We start from the raw sequence: 16,816 nt of genomic DNA, 5'->3' as shown, positions 1-16,816 counted from the left end.
ACACTTTTTACTTCTATCTTTTTTACTCAGTCGGCCTTTGATGCCTACTGAGTACATGTTGTTTTGGTACTCATGCTACACTCTGCATCAATTTCGTGATGATGCAGGTACCAGTACCAGTTACCAATGGTGATCAGTTCCTGCCTTCTTTTGCAATTGTGGTTTGGAGACGAGAGTGAGTACTTGGCGTTTTGGGTTTATCCTGTCTCCTTTTGTTTTGGCTAGTCTTGTTGCTTTTTGAGACACGCTTTGTTGTGGTCCACTTTTGGGACTTGTACTCTTTATTAGACAGCTCCTTACTAGTGACTTCCAGGTTCTCGGAGGTTTTCTGTATATATTTATTTTGGTTTGCTTCCGCCTTGTTGTCCTTTTTATAGATTATTGTTTTCGTTAGTTTCTACGGTCACGCTCATTACTTGATGTTCCGGATTACGGGTTGGCTTACCTACTAGTGGGCTACAGTAGGTGTCATCATGACTCAAGAAAACGGGTCATGACAGAAAGGCTAATTGATGAGTTCAAAGAAGATATGATGCAAGCTTTGGAAATGTTTGATGTTGGTCTTATGACATATTTCTGTGGAATGGGGATTACACAAGGAAAAGATGAGTTTTCCGTTTGCCAGAAAAAGTATGCAAAGGAAATTCTCAAGAAATTCAAAATGGAAAATTGCAAAGACATTAGTACTCCCATGAACGGAAAAGAGAAACTAAGTAAAGACGATGGAGCTGAAAAGGTAGAGGCGATGTACTTCAGAAGTTTCATTGGGTGTTTGATGTATCTTACAGCAACACACCCCATATATTGTATGTTGCAAGTATTTTATCAAGATTCATGCATTGTGCTAGTGAAATACATTTGCAGGCAGCCAAGAGAATTGTGTGATACATCAAAGAAACCATCACCTATGGAATCAAGTTTCGGAAGAGGAAACCTGTGAAGCTCTGTGGGTACACCGACAGTGATTAGGGTGGTTTGAGGATGATGCAAAGAGTGCTTCAGGGTACTGTTTTAGTCTTGGTCCTGGAATTTTCTCATGGAATAGTAAGAAACAAGATATTGTGGCTCAATCTACTACAGAAGCTGAGTTTGTGGCAGCTGCAGCAGCAGTAAATCAAGCACTGTGGCTGAAGAAAATTCTGATTGATCTGCATATGGAGCCAACTGGAAGCATTGAAGTGCTCGTGGACAATGAGGCAACAACAGCTATATCTCACAATGAACTAAGCACTTCAAAATCAAGTTTTTCTTCTTGAGAGAAGTGCAAAAAGATAGAGATATAACTCTTCTCTACTGCAAGACGGAAGAACAATTGGCTGATATATTGACTAAGCATTTACCAGTCAGTAAGTTTGAGCTCCTCAGACAGATTTGGAGTTTGCAGTTTCCAAAGCAAGGAGGAGTGTTAGGAATTTGCTTTTGAACTGCAGGTAATTTATGTTTAGTGCTTTATATTAAATAAGACTTAGTCAATTAGTTGTTAGCCATGTATTCCTATTATTTAGGAGTTAGTTAGTGCTTTAGGGAATCTCCTAGCCGTGTTTAATACTTTTTATTTCATTCCAGTCTAACAGATGTAATGGTGAGACATCAATAAAAAGTTCTTCTGCTGATATTCTTCTTGACTTCTCTACTATCTAATATCTTGTACTTCTAAAATTTACCAACAGCCCTAGAAAGTTGCCAGAATTTGATGCATGGCAGCAATTTTGACCTGATTTTCCTTCACCAGATGTTTCTCACCAATGCTTTGATACCATGTGAAAAGTATCAGAGAAAAATATCATTTAACTTGTATCTGCATTATTGCACTGGGCCCTGTTTATAGACTCTACATTACAATCCTTATCCAAGTAGGATTTCACGTAATTTCTTATTCCTATTCTAACTCTAACAGAAACATTTCCGTTTATATTTTCTTCGTTGGAGATAGTTATACTGACTTATAAAAGCATAAGCTTATACCTTCCCCAGCAGCAATTAGGGAAAGAGCATGAGCAGGGGACAAAACAACTTCTTCCTTGATTCCTTCCACAAAGGTCCCCTAAAATCAAAAAGGAGAACAACAAATGAGAACACTGTATTTAGAAATCAGAACATTGAAGTGCAGCGTGCTACATAATTTCAAAGTTGTTAGCATCAAATAAAAGAGTTCAACATACTAAAATAGCTTAAGATGGAGAAAAATGAGCATAAGCAAATACTTTACAAACTAACTGCGCATAAGCAATAATTTACAAACTAACCGGAACACTACCAATTACTTTAATTCGAAAAAGAAGACCACTGCCGATTGAAAAATAAGCACTAATGCTTAGTTTAAAGCAGCAAGCCCGACAAATGTCAATCTCTGGAGTCTGGATGTGCAAGTGTGTGAGATTTAGGCTTGTAGGAGAAGGCCCTTATTGTGTATTAAGCAGCACCCTGGCCATCCCATCAGGAGGATGCTTAGTAGCATTTAATACAGGAAGCTGGCTGGAGAACCCAGAAGAAGTCAATCAGAGAATGACCCTACAGGTGCTATAACTATATTGCTTAATGTGTGCACTAATCGAGTACAATAGTGATGTTAGATAACAGTGACATTAAGTAAGGTATAAGCAGCAAACAAAACCCTAGATTGGAGCTCACAATAGAACCATAGATATTCTGCTTTTTTACAAAATGCCCGCAATACTAAATTAATTTATATCCAGTCAACATTCTTATGAAGTTGTGAACTACAGTAATCCAGCTAGTCCCTCTATACATATACATATATATCAGTTATGTAAGTAAAATCCCCCTTCACTGGAACTTCTGTTCTCAATCGACAATCACTTTAGATTTGCACAAGTCATTAAATGTCACAAAAGACGCTACCACTTGATATGCTGAAATATTTTTTTAAAATTTGAAGGAGGAAGTATCCGTGGTGGTATATATTCTTTATCAGATCTGTAGTTGTATGTATACCTTGCAATAGACATGTTATTTATATGAACTTAGTGTTGTCCAGCTTATTATCTCAAGGGGGCTCGCACAATTTTTATTATGTGCCAGCAAAATCATTCAAGCCAAACTTGGGTCGCTTAAATTGGGGATTATGTATACACGAATTATCTCTGTTAATGTTCCCAGATTCTCTCCAACATAGCAGGTAAAAGCTCTCATTAGCTGAGCCCTTTTTTTAGATTGAAAGGTTAAGAGGAGTTCTCCTTTTAGATTGATAAGAATTGCTAGCCCAAAAGAAAAAGAATAATTGCTAGCCGAGTTGCTCCAAAAATTTTGTTCAACGGAAAAGGTAGTAAAAGGCAGATGTATGAGGGGCTCATGTCACTAGTTCAAATCTTACCAAGCGAATACTTAAAGGAGAAGGATAAAGCATAGGCCCATTATCCCTCAAGTTTCGAAGTTGGAGTACGGTGAATTCCTCAATTATCAAAATACTTTCCACAATTAGAAGACACCTTTGTAAAGTCAGTCATGTAGTTAAAGTATTTATTGTTCACATTGCAAATAAATGATGCAGGAATAAACCTTTTGTTTACATTCCAGAGGATTAGCACCTACACTTCTGCCAAGGTTTAAACGGTTTCAATTCTTTTTAGCTTAGGGACAGAACAAGTCCCCCTTATCTATCAAATAACCACTGAAGTGGTTTATTTTAACCAAAAAATGAAGAGAATTTCCAGTAGAGTTCACAAGGTCTTTTTGTTTTTCTACTCAATGGTGGTTCAAAAGTAGCTTTGCTTCGCAAAAGATTTCTCAATTTCCAAGTTATCATAGTAGCCAAATAGTTCATGCAACTACTTAACACCCAAGTTATCACGTGCTCCATGGCCTGTTATGGTAAATGCTACTAACCAATGAGGCAATGATTAGTCCAAGCAACGGAAATAATGTGCAATAACCAGCATCTTCTTTCAGATAACAAAGTTTGAGGTGTTGTTGTTGCTGAGGTGAATCTAGTATTTGGAACAAAGTGCTGACAATGCCATTAATGTAGCATTCCTAAGGAAGCAACTACTCATGCATGTAACTTATGATTGTTCTCCACTGCAAGTTCACGACATTTTTTTTACATGTGTAGATATATGTGTCCAGTAGGTTGATCCCTAAACCTTTTTTATTCTTTTTGATCGAGTAAAATTTCATTGAATGAACTAAGAAGGTGCCCAGAATAGATTGATCATGCTAAACTAAACTGCACTCCCTCCCATATGTAGAAGTACAGTTTGTTTATATTAAAAGGGATACCTAGCAGAAAAAACAAGAGTTCCCAAGCTAAATTGCACGGACTCTTCACTTCCGATGTCGCACCTGTGACGGGTTCTCCAAAAATACACTACTTTTGGAGAATCCAACATGCACCCGTAGACATTTTTAAAGAGTCCGATCAACATAGCTTCCAAGTGAATGGAAGTTAACAAAACAACAAGTAAATCATACAGCTAATGACTTGATGCAGCATCATAAAGAAAAATAGGTGTTTATTAGCATTGTTTACGTGAACATGCATAAAAATCTTAATGGAAATGAAACCTGAGTGTCCTCTCTGATTCTTAAATTCTGTCCAGCTGGATTTAGCAAGTCATTGACAACCTGAATAAAGCAAATGTTACGGATACAATCAACTAACACAAAACTGTTTCAACATTAAACACCTAACCCAAACTGTAAGCATCAACCCTTTAGTTCTCAAGTAACCACAGTTAAACAGAAGAAATTAGTAGTCTGAATGCATGGATATTTTAAATGTGTAACGTAAACAACTCAATGAATCATCAAGATGATGTCAAAGCCTTATGAAGTCACACTATACATGAATCATGCTTACACGTCAGATAATTGATAGCTTATTTCTAAAAAACAGAAGATGGAAACATATGGGTCATAGTTTCATTGAGCTTGCTCATTCCACCCATACATTTTCAGATTAAAGAAAATTTTCAAAAAGAAAATTGTTTCAGAACTTCCGTATGACTGGTAATGGTGTTACATAATAAATACATGTTACTCAGTTTTTAATATTTGTGCAGATGAATTCTTATAAGCCATTCTCAAGTTTTATCTATACGTGAATTTTTATTTGGCGGAATGGCCTAAGAGACGCTCCTACTTGTGTCGATGTTTGTCATCCCAGCTCCTGTACACTTGGAAGTTTCAATTAAACACCTGTAATTGTTACATCACGTTATTTTAAACCCCTATGACCATTGACCAATCCTATGTGGCAATTCGGTGGTTGAGTTGGAACAATGCGTGAATTTCACGCGTATAACGAGCATAAACATTAAATTTTGGACTAAAAATGATTAAAATAAGAAAAGGAAAGAAAAAGACCAACAACAAAAAAGAAAAAAAAATTCTGCCACCTCTTTCTTCTTTCCACCCTCCGTTCTTCCCCTATTTCATCCCCCCCCCCCATTTTCACCACCTGAAATCACTATTTGAGAAAAACAATTAAGATCAAACTGAAGATCTATATTTTATTTTGGAAAGAGGTTCTAAAATTGTTTGTTTATGATGCCAGTGAAGATGGTTTTCATTTCTTTAAAGGGTTTTGAATCTGTTTGGTTGAAGCTGAAATCTTTCATCATTTTTTCGTTCTTTTATCTTATTTTTGCCGTTGGTGCTGAAGGAAATTTAATTTTGTAAATCTCTTTTATTTTTTATTATTGAAAGAAAAAAATTGACAATAAATTGGTGGAACAAAAGAGGATGAAGATGGTGGAAGGAAGAGGAAGGTTCAGTGAAGGAAAAGGTGGAGAATGGAGATGGTGGGTGGGTGAGTGGGCGGGGGTAGCCCCAAGGTGGTGAAGGTGATGATAGATTGAAAAGGAAAAAATTCAAAAAAGGTAGTTTTTTTAAAAGAATAGTAATATAAACTAATAAACTAATATGACGTGTGATAAAAATCCGATGTGGCCACTGATTTGTCATTCATATTGGAACGTCTTAAGAGCACGGAAGGTAAGAAGGGTTTTAAATAGTGTGATAAACAGTACAGGTATTTAAATGAAACTTTAGAGAGTACAGGGGCCGGAATGACAAACCGGAACAAGTAGAAGGGTCTCCTAAATCATTCCGGTTTATATTTAATGGTAGCTATTTGTTGAAAAGATGAAAATCAAACTTTATCATTATCCACAGTGGTGGAAATCAAGGATATGGGGAAGTTCAACATTTAATTAAAAGGGGTCAAGTAATTAGGATAAACAACAAAAGAAAGTAGATCAAGGAAAGGAATGGCAGTTAAACGGTGAACTGTTGAAATTCTAGATGTATTAGACTCCCTCTAGAACACTAGAATAGCTCCAGCTTCTTGGAGTCGTTTGATGAAAATGTGGTGCATGTACAACCACTGAACTGTTTGAGTTTATAGAAATATACAAAGATGCCAATTTCAAAAAAAGAAAAGTAGATCAAGGAAAGGGATTAACAGTGGACAAGTACTATACATATATTGAGCAGAACTACGAACTTAAAGTGAAAAAGCCAATTTTCATAAATGGTTGGAATCTCACCTCGTTGTAGATCTCCAGGTATGAGACACGAAGCAGAAATTCTCGGCTTGGAGTCTAAACCAGCAACAAATTCAGCCAAGTATTTATGTTGGAGTATAATCCATAAAAGTTTGCACTAACAAGAAGTACCTCTTGGATAATGCTGAAGGCATCCTTCACAGCCAATGGTATAATACCAGGAGATCTTTGATCACCCTATGATGAGACACAAGTTACATAGAATTATCAAATTCATCCATCAAATGAACAGTAAGTTGATTACATAGGCCCCTATATAGCATAATGTACAGGGAACTGCAACAGCAGCTCCAATTTAGCAAACAAAGAGCCAGCCTATCATGTGAAACCTACACTTGCCAAGGCAATTTAAAGATTTGTGAACTCACTGTAGAATGAATCAGCCTTATTTAAAGCCATCATGTTGTAACTTAAAGCAATGAAAAGGGGTTATCGCTTCACAGGTGATCCCATCCACTTTAAGAAGTTTGAGCTTCAAAAAGCGGTGCACAAAGTGATCCCATCAAGGATCCATCGCCTCTTTGAGTTTCAACCTTGAGAAGTTGGATTAATATTGGCATTGGATATTGGATGCTGAACTAGTTATTTTAATTACAATTTAACTTTTTCTGTACTTAACCCGTAGATGCTTTCTATTTTCCCAGAAAATGTGTGCTTCACTTTGTTGCTTTTTTCTGTTTTTTGTTTTTAAAAACACTATTATGGATGACGCACGAGTTCAGGTATTTCAGGAACTAGACAGAATGGTATACTATCTGACAATGTTCACAGGTACAGATTTCATTGTCTATTCCTGAAGGTTGTCTTCATTTTTTTTCTTATTCCAATGTTTGTAAGCAACAGACACCCCATCTTCCAGTATGTATTTTCAAGTTTATCATTAAATATCTTTGTTCTTATAAATAGTAAGACAATGATCTGATATAGTTTTAACTGCAATATCAGTAAGAGACGAGAAGCTGCAGAGAGAGAATGGCAGTTCACCCTGACAGTCAAAAGCCCAAGACATTGGAGACAAAACTGGCGACTAGTTAGTAGATCCGGCCACAGCCAAGGTGTCGGAAGTTCCAGGCAACCAAATCACAGAAGTGGCTTCCCAGACGGAACAGCCATGCACTGACACATACTGAGAGGAAAAGTAATTTCCGTGAGTCTCAATCATGTGCGGCGCTTGTAACAGATTCTAGTGCAACACCACTGTTTCCAGCCCATCCAGTTTTCAACACATTTTATCGGCTGGGATTCTGTCAGCTTAATTCAGAGCATATATTGCCATCTGGCTGAAGAAAAAAATGTTAGGAGAGAGATCTTTCTCGATAAGTCAAGAAATTCAGATCAAGGAAGCACAGGCATGGCCAGCTTTGAACCTGGAGGTTATAGGAAGATAGACAGTGGAAAAAGCCGGGTTTCAATTGGACTTGTGAACACATGCAGTTGAGAAAGAATTCTTGAAGACCAAGTAGGAAGCTTCCCAATATGGGTTGGATCAGCTGAAGCTACAGAGGACTGGGCAGTGGAGAGCAAGAGTAGTAACAACACTGGAAGTCCCACGGCTAGGGGCATCTGATTTCTTCCCGGGTTCGCTGGCCAAAGGGAAGCACCGGCACCGAGGGTGTTGTAAAGGGGGAACAAATTTAAGCAGATAAGGAGAAAGTACAAGAACAATAAGGAGAGGGATGAGGGAATGGCTGGAGAGGGACATAAGGAAAGAGGAGGTAAGGGAGGTGGTGAATAGCTGTAAAACAAGAGAAAACTCCTAGGGATCTGATGGTTTCTTTTTGGCTTTCTTCCAACAGTACTGGAACAAGGTTACATAAGAGGTGAGGAAATAATAACTCCATCTGACGAAATCAAAAGTTCGAGATGAGACTCAAAGTATATCCTTAATCGCCATTTATTTGAATAGGGAAGGAGCAGCGAGCATCAAAGACTATCAGTAAAATAGTATTAGGTGGGTCATTTGGAAATAAAGGAATCTTAAATGTTTTGGAGGCAAAAGAGAGCACACACACAAGTTGAAGTTCAATTTCTTTACTCATCTTAGCCTTTTGGTGCAACATGCAAAATGTATATGCTGTAGAGAGCTTCTTCGAGTATTCTCAGTTATCTCCCAGGTTAGAGTAGGTAGGAACTGAGTTTTTGGAAGGTTCCTGGATATGAAATTGAAATACTTGTAAGGCTCCTGATGTAGTCACTGCAAAATCTTGGTGCTTCTTTAGCTTATAAAATGTTCACGTATCCAAAAGAAAAATAGAAGGGTGTTTGAAGGGATAGAGCCTAGCTTTATACATTTGAGGAATAGCTTCACTCCTTTAGTCAATTCTTTTATGCACTCACGAAGTTCCTGACTAAAAAAAGAAATAAAGATTAAATTTGGCTACAACCTAGTCATCATCGAAAGGATTTAAGACAGCTCAACTTCACTTTTTTGTAGTAACTATCCCCACATGAAATAAGGACCAGAAGCAGTAACAGATATTTTCGTGTGGTATAGTTACTACAAAAAAGTGAAGTTGAGTTGTCTTAAATCCTTTCTATGATAACTAGATTCTAGCCAAATTTAATCTTTATTTCTTTTTCTTGAGAAGGAATTTAATCTTTATTTCTTTCTTTAGCACAAATGTAGAACCAATTAAAAAAATAAGAAAGAACAGAGTGTTTTACCTATGAAGGACTTTTCATCTAATCCAGTTTGTTACCTGATTTTTGATTTCTTTAATATGATATTTTATAACGGTTCCTTTAGATATTTTCTTTTGTCAAGTAAGTTCATATGTATTCTTTAGATAATTTTTTCTTTTTCCTTTTAGGGATAGTCTACATTTCCTTTGGCAGCTACTCAGTCCAACCTTCCATGAGTGGCATGAGTATGACTGCAACATGTTTATTATCCATACATAAATTTCGAGAGAAAATGGCTTATTTATTTCATTCACACACAAAGTCAAAATCATGTTCAACATGTACACTAACAGAAGTATGTTTACAGAGATACATGATGGAAGAGGAAAGGATATGCTCTCAGTAGATAAAATCAACAATGTGGAAACAATTATCTTACATGCATGGTATGGGTTTTCCCGCTGCTTGTAACCCCATACGCAAAGATCGTGCCTGCAATTGAAAAAACAAGGATGAATATCTGACTGAAAATGAGAAATATCAGCCTCTCAAATTTCATCCAAGGATTTGAAGGAAACTCATTCCAAAAATCAGTAAAATTGTGATACCTATATACAAGAAAAGGAGCAGCCCATGATATTAGCCAGCTCCTCCAGTTTAAATGCCACTACTTGCTATGAATCACAATTCCTTGATCCCAGTCAAGTTGGTAAATCTTGTCAAGTAGTGTTTTGAATATAGATATATCTTACGCCTACATTACATACTAGTATTCTAGCATTCAATCTGTAAGATTGATCTGATATATTCTCTCAGGTCACAGTTACTGATAGTTAACTGGATTTGACAAAAGCCCTATTTCGATACAAGTATCATTTACAGGAACCTTACTTCACCTTCAGCTCAAGTTATTCTTTTTTTACACTGCCTTTCTTCTTTTCGTTTTCTTTTTTCTTTTGGTTTGATAAGTAAAGTTAATAAGCTATTGACTGTTTTAGGTCATGGATGCAGCTTACGCTTTAGAAGTTTGGAAGATCATAGATAAGAAGATCTTTTGGTTCAATCTCAGAAGAGGCAAAAAATACTAGGTGCTCTTCCTATCTGTCCAAGCTTTGATCGACACGGCTACCGTGATGGCGGTGGTGAGGTAGCAGGAACCCATGGAATTAGTCAAGATGCATTCAAGTTAGCCCAGACATCACAGCGAAAAGAAAGATAAGAAGATCTTTTCAAGAAACTGAAATTACTTTGGACAAGGAAAACACCCTCTAAGTAGTGGTTGCTACAGATAAACCAGCTACCTAACAGAGTTTTAACTACAGGTCAAATTCAATGGAAAAAATATCATCCCTCAACTAACTTTCTGGTAGCTTGCTCACTGAAAGCCACAAGACATGCCATATATGGCAAAGGTTTCATGCTGGCTGCCACTTCTCTTTAACACAGGTATTTGCATTTGATAGGCACTTATTCTAAGTCAAATGAGCATTCCACTATAACATTGTCAGCTTTTTGTATTCTTTTGTAGTATCGATTATCAGAAAAATATGCAAGCAAAAATGGTAGTGTTCATGAGCAGCAAATGCACATCCAAGGCTACATAAACTCCATTTACTTGTGTAAACATAATCCTTGATCATAAGATAAGAGCTACATACCATTTATGCCTTCCATGGAACCACCAATAACATGTTGTGCAGCAACATCATAGACATGACGTGTTGTGGTGGTAGGACCAAAAACCCTATCTGTAGAGAGTCAACCACATTTGTTAGTTAGCCTATGAGAATAGTTAGGTACAGAAGGACCAAGGCATTATAATGGACAAGACAAGCATGTCTCACAATCAGGCATTGAAACAATTGTCAGACTCAATACACAAAAAGAAATAAGACCGAATAATGATTATAGTTTTGCTGAAATAAGCAGTCTGGTAGTGAATAGTGAACGCAAACAGTCTAACTACTGTGAAACACTAAAGCTGCAATAAACAATCAAACACCTGATTCAAACAATCAAGTATGTCCGATATAGGATGCTGAAAGTCCTTATGCTAAATCTTCAGTCACAGACCCAATTCCTTGAGATGACCTCAATTGACGAAGTGGCTCAAGTTTCAACTTCTTGTTCTTTCTAGCTAAAGGAACTCATATACCTTAAGCAGCATTCAGGATGAAGCAATTGGTGATTATTTTATTTTTTTTTTGCGGAATCATTTGAAAATGTTGTAACCGGATATATGATTAAGTTCCCCTTTCTACCATTGAATGCAAATTAGTATTTCAACAATTTGTTGATTTGGCATGCTAATTTATCATTTGCTCAGGTATGTTACAAACATTACTATTGCACTAAATATTTTATTTTATTTTATTTTTTGGCAAGTACTGCTGCACTTCATAATATTATGACGTAGTTGACAAACATTTCTATATCAGTAGAAATGGTGAATTCTTTTATTGATGAAGTAAATAACTTCATATGATGGCATCAAGAAGATGAATGGCTGTACAAAAGACATTACAAAATGTAACGAGTTAGCTCCATCATATGAGTGGCTATTTTAAACTAGGGAGCAAACAAAATTCAAAAAAAAAAATTGTCAGTTATGTAGAGGGACGCATTCTGCCAGCTAAATAGATACTTAATACATCTAGCCTTAACAAAGTGATTTGGAGTTGATAAACCATAAAAAGAAATTTTTGACTAAAGTCATAAATTTAAGTGCTAACTGAATACAATTCTTGGTTGAATAATAGGGGAATAGAAAGATATGAACTAGTAGCATCCAAGCAATAAGGAAGCTAACTCTTATGTTTCTAAATAAGAACAGTGCATTGTCTATACTATACAGAAAGAATGGGAATATACATCAAGACATACCATATGCATAAGCAAGTGAAGGATTACGCTCATTTCTAACAATAGTTTCTCCATCTGCGTACCATGAGATTTCCTCCCCTTGTCGAATCTCCCTCGGGCTAATCACATTAACGACCAAATTAATTTCGAAAAAAACGATGCCAATTTCAAAAACTGATGAGTAAAGTCAATTCCACCTTAGAGGTCGGAAACGCACTGTCACCGTAACATTCTCTTTGGGTCTCTCTGTCTCTACTGACACACTCTCCGAGTAATAAAACTGCGGCTTACTCCTAGCTGATGAGGAAGCCGGGGAGCTCACACCATCTATAGAATGTTCTGGAAACTGCTTAGATGACGATGTTGTTGATGACGTAGGCGAATTCGCTACTCTTGAGCTCAATTTCTGGAATTTCGAAGCTTGTTTAGTCGCCATTTTTATCTACAGAAATTTATCCATGGAAACAAAACAGATAAATATAAAATCTGAAAAAAAAAAAAAACAGAACAATCAAAACCTACATTTATAGACTCAAATTAGCAAAAAGAAAAGGTATAAAAGTGAATAATTGCATGCATTTAGAGTTGAGATTGGAGAAAAATACCTTAATCTTCACTTTAGTTTAAGATCTAAAAGTAGGTGATAAAAAAACAGCATTATTCTCAGAATATCACTTTTAGGTGAGAAGATTGTGTTTGGATTGGATAATCTGTTTCTCTCTCTAACTATAATAGCTTACCTTGGAAGCGATGCACACTTTTTTTCTCTCTCTTACTTATTTCCATGAAAGCTTAAACCAACTATCTACTGTTTAGCACAATGACACCATAACTGTGCCGTGTGTGTAGAGAGAGAAAAATGGAGAAGAGACAGAAAAGGACAGTCCCACACTATTGCGCTGGGTAGTGGGTGAAACAAAAAAAAAGTCGACTCGTGAAGTCAATAGTGTTGAAAATTGAAATGGTTGTTTGTAGATAAAAGAAACAGTGAAGAAGAAAATTGGCAGGGTGGATATGTTAGTTTTTGTAAACTGTGGGGGCGTTTTGTTTCCCTCTTTGGTATTATTGTTTAAATTGTAGGGGGCAACAACAGCAAATTTATGACATTACATATTTGTTCACAAGATTCTTGTGTCAAAGATGGACGAGAATTATGTAGGGCAGTTTGGGAGTAGTTTGGTTATGAGCTAAGTTCAAAGTTATACTTTTAGATATTAATTAATGTATTAATTTTAGGGAAAATTATGGAACCTATATTAGGTACTATACCTATCGTTTAAGAAAATTGTAATTTGTGGTTATAATATTTTTAATTTTATTATTCGTTTAATTTATATAATTTTAAAATTTGTATAATTTAATTTTTATTTGTATAAATTTAAAATTTTGTATATGTTTATCCTAGTTATTAGTGCATTGACACGTGTGTTGCGCGTGATTGTCAATTCTGAAAATATATGTTACATTAAATAGTACTTATTTAAGAGAATATTTGAATAATAAGCTTAGCACAAAATAATTATGTAGATTTTGTGAATCATCATCATATATATATATATATATATATATATATATATATATATATANGAGGTTCAATCATGTTATTAGTTGGGTCTCACTAATATTACTTTAAAGACAATATTTATTTTGTAATTTTCTTGTCATCTAACCAGATGTACTTATTCGCGCGAACCTAAGAAGATAATCAATGAAAAATTTTATTAGTTAAATGCAATGATGTATATATTTATTTCAATTTAATGAGGTTCAATCATGTTATTAGTTGGGTCTCACTAATATTACTTTAAAGACAATATTTATTTTGTAATTTTCTTGTCATCTAACCAGATGTACTTATTCGCGCGAACCTAAGAAGATAATCAATGAAAAATTTTATTAGTTAAATGCAATGATGTATATATTTATTTCAATTTAATGAGGTTCAATCATGTTATTATTTGGGTCTCACTAATATTACTTTAAAGACAATATTTATTTTGTATTTTTCTTGTCATCTAACCAGATGTACTTTGAGTAGCTAATTTATGTTTAAAAAATAGAATTACTGATTCCAACAACAACACTTTGCAGAAACACGAAGTTACTAAAGTTTAAAGAACCAGCAAGAAAGATGAACAGAAATTAATTCACAAAAAATAAAAATTTGTAAAGGTACCGGAATCTAAAAATTAGAATATAAAAAGATCAAGCCCACTGAATGCACACTTTCTCCTTAAGGAAATTATCTCCCTCTAATATGCGAGGTTTGATTTGGAATATGTCCTCCCAGGATAAAATGACCTCAATCACCATCATATTGATACTCAAAACTCTGGTGTCAGTGAACCACTCAATAGTATTAAAGTACACGAAGAAATTTTTGTGCAAAAAAAAGAAGTCAGAAAAATTCGCAAAAAAAAAGTCTGAAGAATGAATGGTATTTATAGGCAAAAATAACTGGTTCTGAAAGGTTGCAACCCTTTCAAAATCCACACGACCGTTCATGAAAGTTGCAATCTTTCAAACGGTCATGGTTGTTCCTACAAGTTGCTACCTTTCAAAACAGTCACTTCCAACGACGGAAAATTCAAATAAAACGGGAAAGAATCAAAATAAAATGGGCCTGCGCGGATCCGAATCGATCAATCAACTAATTAATTGAAACGTTTCTGCTAATTAACTAATTAATTGAAACGTTTTGGCCATTTAATTTAATTGAATTAATTAACTAAATAGCTAAAACAAACTTTGTCCAAAAAATAATCTCTCCATCGATCATTTTCCAAAGTCGAAGTCGAGCGAGCAACGACGACGACGTGAGGGGGTCTTTCTTTCCAACCCTTTTAACAATTAATATGAGTGTTTCTATATTTAAACTCTCCTATTTTTCTTTGCATCATCGATGAGGAACAATTATCTTTTCACTAAAGCATATAAGGACTTTTCAAGTCCCAACTCTTCAAGTTCGTCTCTTTTCATCTTCCCTCCATTTCTCATTAACTCTTGCTACATATTCAACAATCCCCCACATGAATGGAGAATGGTTATAACATAGGAATTCACGGATAAGTGTGTACTTTACAAGGAATGATTGATTGCGTCTGGATAAGTAGGTTTTCCTTTGGACTTTTCGTAGTAAACATATGTCGAAGGTTTTCCTTTGGACTTTTCGTAGTAAACATATGTCGAATATACTCGGTCAATCGTTAGAGGTGATATCTTTGAACCGTCGACCTTTGGTGTATACCTAGACAACCATATGTCACACAATTAACTCTTTACTGTTTATGGTTCTTACGGTTGTGTTCGTTTTAGCCATGAATACCTTCTGGTTTCATGAGTGTATAGAGAATAGACTTTTGACATAAAATTCTTTTTGTATCAACTTACACTTCACACTCACATAGGTGGTTTTTAACCATGTTATCTTGTAGATACACTATTTGGTCAAATTTTCCAAACTTAGCAAATAATTAAAAACCTTAAGCTTTATTAGCTCATTAACAAGCCTTAAAGTCTTAATCTTATTCTTGAACATTGTCTTCATCATGAGAATGGATTGAGTAGATTGAAAATGTCGAACTATCAGTCATAACTTTATTTTTCTCCTTGAATCTAGCTCTTGCGATCTCCAGACTGCTAGATAGAGTTACCGCCATGCTGACTTGTCCTAAGCCGTAAACTCATTCTCTTAGATAATCTTTCAACTGCCTCTCTCACTAGGCCTTTCGTTAGTGGATCTTACACATTATCGCTTGACTTCACATAGTCAATTGTGATAATTTCACTAGAGCAGTTGTCTTACGGTGTAATTTCTTCATCTTATATGACGAGATTTCCTTTTGTACATGACGCTCCATGCGCTACCTATTGCTGCTTGACTATCGCATGTATGCAATAGGTCCCACGGGTTTGGGTGAAAATGGAATATCCTCTAAAAATTTCTGGAGTTATTCAGCTTCTTCACCAGTCTTATCTAAAGTAATAAATTCAAATTCATTGTGGAGCTAGTGATACATGTCTATTTAGACGATTTCCAAGAGACTGCTCCTCTACTAAGTGTAAACACATAACCACTTGTGGATTTTACTTCATTTGAATCAGTGATCTAATTTGCATCACTATATATTTTAATCACGACATAATATTTATTATAATACAAAGCATAGTGTTGTGTATGTTTCAAATACCCTAGCACACGTTTCATTATCGTCCAATGAGTTTGATTCGGAATATTAGTGAACCGACTCAGTTTGATAATACCACATGCTATATCTGATCGCGTACAATTTATAATATACATCAAACTTCTCAACACTCTGGCATATTCCAATTGAGAGTCACTTTCACCTTCATTTTTTTTTTTGAAATATAAAGCTTAAATCAATTGGAGTTTTGATAACATTGAAATTCAAGTACTTGAACTTATCCAATACTCTTTCAATATAATGAGATTTAGATAATGCTAGTCCGTGAGAAATTTTGAGAATCCTGATCCCTAAGATCAAATCAGTAACTCCTAAGTCCTTCATATCAAACTTTCTAGACAACATGCACTTTGTAGCATTTATATCATCAATATTGTTACTCATTATTAACATGTCATCAACATACAGACAAACAATGACTTCATGATAAGAATATTTCTAATGTAAACACACTTATCACATTCATTATTTTTGAATCTATTTGCCAACATTGTTTGGTCAAATTTAGCATGTCATTGTTGTGTGCTTGCTTGAGCCCATAAAGCGACTTCACAAGTCTGCATACTTTCTCTTCTTCACCGGAAACTGCAAAACCTT

General features: G+C 35.4%; 1 protein-coding gene across 2 annotated transcripts in view; it reads right to left on the bottom strand.

Annotated features, from left to right (window-relative positions):
- LOC107014516 (kinesin-like protein KIN-7K, chloroplastic) overlaps positions 1-13,003 on the bottom strand; it is a 48,306-nt gene extending 35,303 nt beyond the window's left edge. Inside the window, exons 1-9 of one of the 2 annotated variants that reach the window (XM_015214446.2) lie at positions 12,617-13,003; positions 12,209-12,453; positions 12,033-12,130; positions 10,808-10,897; positions 9,589-9,641; positions 6,639-6,704; positions 6,510-6,563; positions 4,525-4,584; positions 1,966-2,044 (exon numbers count right to left, since the gene is read on the bottom strand). In XM_015214446.2, the coding sequence (XP_015069932.1) occupies positions 1,966-2,044; positions 4,525-4,584; positions 6,510-6,563; positions 6,639-6,704; positions 9,589-9,641; positions 10,808-10,897; positions 12,033-12,130; positions 12,209-12,447 (739 nt within the window). In that variant the 5' untranslated portion in view covers positions 12,448-12,453; positions 12,617-13,003. The remainder of the gene's footprint in view (positions 1-1,965; positions 2,045-4,524; positions 4,585-6,509; positions 6,564-6,638; positions 6,705-9,588; positions 9,642-10,807; positions 10,898-12,032; positions 12,131-12,208; positions 12,454-12,616) is intronic. The other variant, XM_027915126.1, reaches the window with a different exon arrangement.
- Between the last annotated feature and the right edge of the window lie 3,813 nt (positions 13,004-16,816).

This window comes from Solanum pennellii, chromosome 3 (genome assembly GCF_001406875.1).
Source record: "Solanum pennellii chromosome 3, SPENNV200".
Classification (NCBI taxonomy): Eukaryota; Viridiplantae; Streptophyta; class Magnoliopsida; order Solanales; family Solanaceae; genus Solanum; species Solanum pennellii.
The sequence above is the reverse complement of the archived record's forward strand: the minus strand, read 5'-3'. Positions and strand labels throughout refer to the sequence as shown.